General features: G+C 35.8%; 2 protein-coding genes and 1 non-coding gene across 3 annotated transcripts; 2 read left to right on the top strand and 1 right to left on the bottom strand.

Moving 5' to 3' along the window:
• Positions 1-258: 258 nt before the first annotated feature.
• LOC138404090 (uncharacterized) lies at positions 259-945 on the top strand. The gene has a single exon (XM_069507299.1). The coding sequence runs from the start codon at positions 383-385 to the stop codon at positions 926-928; it is 546 nt and encodes a 181-aa protein (XP_069363400.1). The 5' UTR covers positions 259-382; the 3' UTR covers positions 929-945.
• Positions 946-2144: 1199 nt separating this feature from the next.
• Glo1 (Glyoxalase 1) lies at positions 2145-5753 on the top strand. Its single transcript, XM_034981685.2, has 5 exons — positions 2145-2300; positions 2434-2506; positions 3706-3929; positions 4312-4422; positions 5507-5753. Exons 2-5 carry the CDS (start codon positions 2438-2440, stop codon positions 5628-5630), a joined length of 528 nt encoding a protein of 175 aa, XP_034837576.1. The 5' UTR covers positions 2145-2300; positions 2434-2437; the 3' UTR covers positions 5631-5753.
• Positions 5754-6801: 1048 nt separating this feature from the next.
• Positions 6802-6994, bottom strand: LOC117994027 (U2 spliceosomal RNA). The gene has a single exon (XR_004675300.1). It is a non-coding gene; the product is annotated as a U2 spliceosomal RNA (small nuclear RNA).
• Between the last annotated feature and the right edge of the window lie 785 nt (positions 6995-7779).

Consider the following 7779-nt stretch of genomic DNA (forward strand, 5'->3'; position numbering starts at 1 on the left):
AATACCTACATATTCTTTAATCGATACGTCGAATAAAATCTGAATGTTTTATTGAAAAACTGATTCTTCTGCTAAAGTAGGCTGAATCCTTGCAAACAAATAGTTTTATGTTACATAGTTAGTTACATTGATTAGGTATTTTTTAAATTCACAAACAATAAAATCATTTTCTTCTTCTTCTTAATTTGCTTTATGGCTTTCAGTATAAAATCATTTTTCTGAACTTAAACGTCAAAACGTCAAAACTTCGTTGTCACTTGTCATAAGCGGTGGTCATAAGTTTGAATAATGCCGATTTGTTTACAAAACAAAACTTTTGAAAGCAAGTTAAAATATTTGTTTAATGTATTAATAGTTAAATGTAAGACCAGTAAATAAAGCAATGGACAACTATCAGATTGCTCCTGTAAAACTTTACATACAAGACATTTTCCGAGCCAAACAGACTGAAGAAAACCGATACATCTACGAAATGTTCAATTTAAAGTTTAAAAGAGTTATGATACATGGTGTAGTAACTTCTATTTACAATAAAACAACGAAAACAACGAATTTTGAGCTAAGCGATCCCACAGGTTGTGTCCAAGTATACTATGACACGAACAAGAACGACTACAAATTATCTGAAGACACTGTGAAAGACCTAGTGAAATCTTTCGCGCGTAAATCCCAATCTGGACATGATAAAATACTTGCAATGTCTTCCATGCTAAGTTCTATAGAAAATAATTATAAATTTCCTTTTGATTTTGAAAGTGGTTCGCATGTTTGTGTTGTTGGAGATATTTTTGTGGATAATTTCAAAAGTTCAAGAATGATATGTGCCTATAGTTGTAAAACTACTTCTGTTGAGAGAGATATAGTATGGTTGGAGGAACTTAGGTATTTGTATGAAAAGTATTATTTGAAGGGGGAAGATGGACCTTAATAAAGCAATTCTAGAGTTAATAGACAGATTGCTGTAAAGACAGATTTCGGTTTCCCACTCACAAAACCTCATTCCTTAACAAAAGTGTTTGTGTCATGGCGGTAAAGATATATAATAAGATACCAGGGGAGATAAGGCAATGTAATAATATAAATAAATTTAAGAATAAATTGCATGATTTTTTAAGAGACAAGACATTATATAACATTAACGAATTTTTTTCAACTTAGACAGTTTTAAATTTTAACATAGACAAAGACAACGTGCGTCAAACTACTTATAGTTATTGTTTTACTAGGTTTACTAATTGTTTTGCATGCCTAATATTTAAGGCGAAACATTTCTACTGGACAATTTTATGTAATAACATCTCGTAAAATGTTTCCGCAAATAAAGAATCTTTGAATCTTTGAATAGTGCCTGTAACAAAATCAAAAGAAAAGTCTATAATAGACATCATTCATTCATATAAGATTTTGTGTTGTGAATAGTCATTGAACAATGAACATCTATCAGTTTGCATTGAATCTACCACTGATTTAGAATGGTCCTACCAACCAAGAATTTTAAGCATTGAGCAAAGAGAGAGTGTCTTATTTTTTAAGATATTTATTATTTCATTTTGTTGTTAGTTAAATTAGTTACTTAAGTTTTAAAAATTAATGAATATCATGGGTTGTTATTGTAGGTATCAAATAAATTAAAACTTTATTTTAATTTTCTTGTTTTAATTAAATTTAGGTAGGTACCTACTTGAATATACTGAAACCTTTCACAAACTAGTAAATGCAGAATAGGGCACTATATAATATTATACTCATCACAGTATAATAATTAAAATATATGAAAATTACAAATCAAAAATATTATATATACCACTGCAACAAGGCAGGGTGCCCAGAACGCTGGCTGCTTTATCGTATTGAAACGCCAGACAATTAATCATCTACACTAAGCTGAAAGTGAAACTGCATAATATTGTTCCCAACACACAGGGAAGAACGTTTGTTTGGATCAAGGCAGCTTTGGGAGATTATAGGTACCTAATAAAGGTGTTAAAAATCTTACATCGATCTTAATAAGACATCATTCCAGCGGAATAGCAATTTGCGGGACTGATACATAAAATTATTAGGATCAAGATCTGGCAACCCCTAGTGAATACAAAAGACTAGAATCTAGGTACCAAAAAAATTATATGATGTTATGGTTAGTAGGAAGTTAACTGTCAAGTGCTGTTGTCATTTTTGTTTTCATTTGAATTCGTTTGGAATTTTTTCATACGAGATTGTGGTGTTCCCACTTCCCACAGGTTTTCCTTATTTCAGACTAAAGTAGGCCTATAAAGTTTAGTTCACAGTTCACAGTTCAGGTAAATTTTTACTCATAGTGGTGAAAAACACACTTCCAAGCGTAATAAAAATAACATTTTAATGTCAAGTGAAATTATAGGTTATGTATTTCAAATTGAGATGGTAAAATAAGTGGTTATCTTATCTTTTCAGAACAATGGCTAGTGAAGGTATTTCGCCGCAGGAGATAGAGGCTTTATGCCAAACTCCAAGCCCTTCTACTAAGGCAAGTAGTTTTTTCGGCCTACATATTTTAATAGTGACCTTATATCGAGACGCCTATACTTATAGCTGATAACAGTTCTGGATTTTAACTTATCATTTATTATCATGTATATACAACAGATACCTACTGTTTAACAACCAATGATATAGGTATATGTAGGTAAGTACTGGTACATATTATACATTGTACTTATCTTAAGTGAAGAATTAAAACTACGACATTTCCACCAGTCTTCGATAGGTCATATTTGTCGAGCTCTGTCTCTTTTACTCTTATGCGTTTTGTATCTTCTGTCTTATTCACCCCAGAGAGCACAATGTAGTATGAACGTAACATGTGTATAACTATTTTGCTTATTAAAATCTGTCTACATTCATAATTCTACATTACTTAGGTACTTGATTTATCATGCAAAATGTCGAAAAAATACAAAAAATGCGGAACTCTCTGTGCGCGAGTCTGACTCGCACTAGGACGGTTTTTTGTCTCAGAAAATCAAAGAGTTTCAACAGGACCTTACTAAAACCTAAACCTATCTGAATAACACCCTCCCCATTGCCACTTCAGCTTCGCAACCCGTTGAGCTATGTCGGTTACTCTAGTTGTCCTACGGATCTCCTCATTTCTGATTCGATCACGTAGAGAGACAGCTTTCTCATGAGGCCTGTGTGTTTCTGTCATTCAGACACACAAAAGGTTATATAGGTACAAGTGACAGAGACAACTCTCTACAAAGCCAAAATGTTATTCTAAAGGCAGATGGACATTACTTTCTGCCACATACTGTACTTGGTTCTGAATGGCAAAAAACTGAATATCTTCTCTACATAGTATAGAATAAAGTCACTTCCTGCTGTCTGTATGTATGTATGAACGTTAAGATCTTTTAAACTACGCAACGGATTTTAATGCGGTTTTCACTAATAGATAGAGTAATTCAAGGGGAAGGTTTATAAGAATAGTTCAATAGTGGTTTGTGTTAATTTGTTGAAATATGAAGATATTTGAACAAAATGTCGGAAGAAATCAAGCTTCCATCGAAAATTAACAAAATATATTATATATAATGAAAAAGTAGGATAAACTTAAAAACTACTCAACTGACCTCACTGACACTACATTTGTATTCACCCATGCGAAGCCGGGGCGGGACGCTAGTATTGAATAATCAATTAATTATTCTTATAATACTATTTCAGGACTTCATGTTCCAACAAACAATGTACAGAATCAAGGACCCTCGTCAGTCCATTCCATTCTACACAGGCGTCCTGGGAATGACATTACTTAAGCAACTGCACTTTCCGGAAATGAAGTTCTCTCTATTCTTCATGGGCTATGAGAACCCCTCAGAAGTTCCTCAGGATGAGGGTCAGAGGACGACCTGGGTTATGACCAGGAAAGCTACATTAGAATTGACATAGTAAGTTAATCTATATTCATTTGATACTTGAGTTGTCATAGGCTACAATATGACATCATGTTATGTAACCCTGAATGTTAGTATGCTACATGTCACAGGAATATGACAAATTCAGATGATGTTTTAAGTTGTGATAAGACTAGGTGATGGCCGCGACTTCGTACGCGTGGATTTAGGTTTTTAAAAATCCCGTGGGAACTCTTTGATTTCACAGGATAAAAAGTAGCCTATGTCACTCTCCAAGTCTTTAAATATACCTATGCAAAAAATCACGTCGATCCGTTGCTCCGTTGCGACGTGATTGAAGGACAAACCAACAAACAAACACACTTTCGCATTTATAATACTGTTATAATAAGGATACTGATTTCTCTATTTTCAGTAACTGGGGTACAGAGAGTGACGACTCAAGTTACCACAACGGCAACTCGGACCCGCGCGGGTTTGGGCATATTGGCATACTTGTACCAGACGTTGATGAGGCTTGTGCTCGGTAAGGGACTAAACTAAATGGACAGGCCTAAATCTATTGCTATCCTATTTCACAGGGAGTATTGTGAAAGGGATAGCAATAATCAATATATTTGGACCTGCCATTTTAACTTAGTTTCGAGAATGACGTGTACAACAGAATTAGCCTCAACGGCATTGATTCTGTTGTCTTTCTCTAAACTGAATTTAGAGTATCTGCATCTTTTCATATGAATTTTTAACTAAAGACTAAATTCTAGTGCAACCCTACAAAAACACTATACTCAAGAGTGACACCTTAAAGTCGATGTTTGATAGCTGTTCTACTGTTCTAGATTAAATTAGTTTTTCTATCCTTTTCTTATTACATTGGTAAGAAAAAGTTTGAAAAAAAATTGTCTGTCTGTCCGTCCGTCCGTCTGTCTGTCAAGAAACCTACAGGGGATGTCTATCGGTTGAGACGGTTGATGAGGATGATGACAGATTACATACCTAGTTTAAGCTAAACTCAGAAATGCACGTTTAGTTATCTAATTTTATTATTTACTAGATGATGCCCGCGACTTCGTCCGCGTGGATTTAGGTTTTTTGAAATCCCGTGGGAACTCTTCAACTTCCCGGGATAAAAAGTAGCCTATGTCCACCCCCGGGATATAAGCTAACTCTGTACCAAATTTCATCAAAATCGGTAGAACGGTTGGGCCGTAAAAAGCTAACAGACAGACAGACAGACACACTTTCGCATTTATAATATTAGTATGGATTAAAATGTCCTAATACAAAGCTTGCACGTGGATATAGATCACAACGCGTAGAGGCTTATCAAGAGTTTTAATCTTTATAATAAACTAACTGCAATATCAACTTGATTAGGGCACAATTGCTATTGCAACCACTTAATCAAAATAGCGACATAAACACAAAAGTATTTAATAGTCGTTGAGTCTCGAGTCGGATTGAGACTGGAGTAAGAACCGTCAAACACCCGTATTTATACAGATTCAAGATGGCTGTCCCACCACAGATCGCGTGACATCGGATGAGTCAAATATTGTCTAATTCATAAAAACTAACTTCAATAAGCTAACATTAGTTTTCTTTCACAGGTTCGAACAGCAAGGCGTGAAATTCATCAAGCGTCCTCAGGACGGCAAAATGAAAGGACTGGCTTTCATTCAAGACCCCGACGGCTATTGGATCGAAATATTCACCTCTAAAGTCGTATCCTAACCCAAAAACTCTAAATGCTCACCCAAAAAGTTAAAGTGTTTAAAGTGTTAAATATTTACCTATAAGAAATTTGAAAAATCCTATAATATATAAATAATTTGAATATATTGGTGCCATTTTTAATCTATCTATATATATTATACTGACTGACTGACATATACAATCATGACATATCAACGCACAGCCTAAACCGCTGGTCCTAAAGACATGAAATTTGGAGGCTTTATTCTTTGTAAAGAGTAAGTATCCACTAAGAAAGGATTTTTCGAAATTCCACCCCTAAGTGGGTTAAATAGGGGATGGAAGTTTGTATGAAAGTCCGTCATTTTTCAAGTTATTTGCATGAAAATTGGTATTTGGGTTTTCGGTCACAAATGACCGACCCCCCTAATAATATTCCTTGAAGTACGACGATGGTTCTTACGTAGGCAAAAAATTAAAAAAAATGCCTGAAAAAGTCTAAAAACAATACTTCTATATTCCCATACAAAAGATTCGTAATAATACTTAAAAGTCAATTTGAACTTTAATACTATACCATAAACTTGTGTTGTGAGTGGAGGGGTTCCGGGAAGGCAAAACAATTGAGTGACGTTACTCTAAATATATAAAAGGACAAGGCGACTGACTGACTGATCTATCAACACACAGCTCAAACTACTGGACGGATCGGGCTGAAATTTGGCATGCAGATAGCTATTATGACGTAGGCATCCGCTAAGAAAGGATTTTTGAAAATTCAACCCCTAAGGGGGTGAAATAGGGGTTTGAAGTTTGTGTAGTCCACGCGGACGAAGTCGCGAGCATAAGCTAGTATCGTATAAATATTAATGTCAATATTTGTCAATATTTATACGATGGTAACATAATATTTAAAAAAAATACAAAAAAATGTAAGTATTCAAAAAAAATTACTAAATCGACTGTTAGGCGGTACGAAGTTCGCCGGGTCAGCTAGTAACTTATAATATAGGCATCCATATAAATGACAAGATATGGTCAAGGGAACAAAATTTTTACGGTTTGGGAACCAAATAAATCAGCGCCACCTCTTACATGGTACTAATGAACGACCCGTTTGAAATCCAGACGTAACCGAGGTTGCACTGTGCTAAAGCTGTAAACTAAAGCACCACTGACTGAGTCGGTGCACAAGTCAATGTATATAGGGTTAATGTGGGCCGATCCCGGCGGCACTGCAATGCCGGGCCGACCCGTGACGGGAGTGGAGCGAGCCCCGAACATCCCGTCGAGTTACAAAAATCAGTTTAATATACTGGTCCCACATTGTGGGAACTTTCAGATATTAAGCTGAAAAGAACAGATACTACACTTTGATCTTAGCCAAAAGGCCGAGAAGCGATACCGTAAAATAATCAAGGCGCGATGGTCATTCATCGTGGACGAAGCCCTCGAGCGCGATGTAATATTTAGTTATGTTACTACCAGAGCCATCTGTGGAAGCGGTATGAAACTACGAACCGATGTGTTGTCACAAAGCTCATCGACATAAGGCGGTAATAATTCCCAAGCCTAAATATATAAAATGATACGGTGACTGACTGATTGACTGACTGACTGACTGATCTATCAACGCACAGCTCAAACTACTGGATGGATCGGGCTGAAATTTGGCATGCAGATAGCTATTATGACGTAGGCATCCGCTAAGAAAGGATTTTTGAAAATTCAACCCCTAAGGGGGTGAAATAGGGGTTTGGAATTTGTGTAGTCCACGCGGACGAAGTCGCGAGCAGAGGCTAGTAGTACATAAAAACATAAAATTTCTTTGCACAAGCTAGAAATAAAATGTCAAGCCAGTTGTATTCGCGACACGATTGCTGCATAGATGTCGCTATCGTCAAATTATTTCAGAAAACTAGCTACCCGCCTCGTCTTCGCACGGGTAGCATTATTACAATTTTCGTAGTTTGGTGAGTATGCATGCAGCTTTAGATACATTAAACTTAAGCATTCGCTGAATTCGAAACAAATTCAAAAATTTAGTGGTTGTGATTAAATTAGTTTGATCGCCACTTTATTTTTAGGGTTCCGTAGCTCAAAAGGAAAAAAAGCCCTTGTAAGATCACTTCGTTGTCTGTCTGTTGTAAGTATCTGTTAAGAAACCTACAGGGTACTTCTCGTTGAC

This window comes from Maniola hyperantus, chromosome 25 (assembly GCF_902806685.2).
Source record: "Maniola hyperantus chromosome 25, iAphHyp1.2, whole genome shotgun sequence".
Classification (NCBI taxonomy): Eukaryota; Metazoa; Arthropoda; class Insecta; order Lepidoptera; family Nymphalidae; genus Maniola; species Maniola hyperantus.

Bases quoted from the DNA above. Each gene is read 5' to 3' on its own strand.
- LOC138404090 (XM_069507299.1), top strand. From the start codon at position 383: ATGGACAACTATCAGATTGCTCCTGTAAAACTTTACATACAAGACATT.
- Glo1 (XM_034981685.2), top strand. From the start codon at position 2,438: ATGGCTAGTGAAGGTATTTCGCCGCAGGAGATAGAGGCTTTATGCCAA. The intron at 2,507-3,705 runs GCAAGTAGTTTT...ATACTATTTCAG, and splicing joins CTCCAAGCCCTTCTACTAAG to GACTTCATGTTCCAACAAAC. The intron at 4,423-5,506 runs GTAAGGGACTAA...TTTCTTTCACAG, and splicing joins GTTGATGAGGCTTGTGCTCG to GTTCGAACAGCAAGGCGTGA.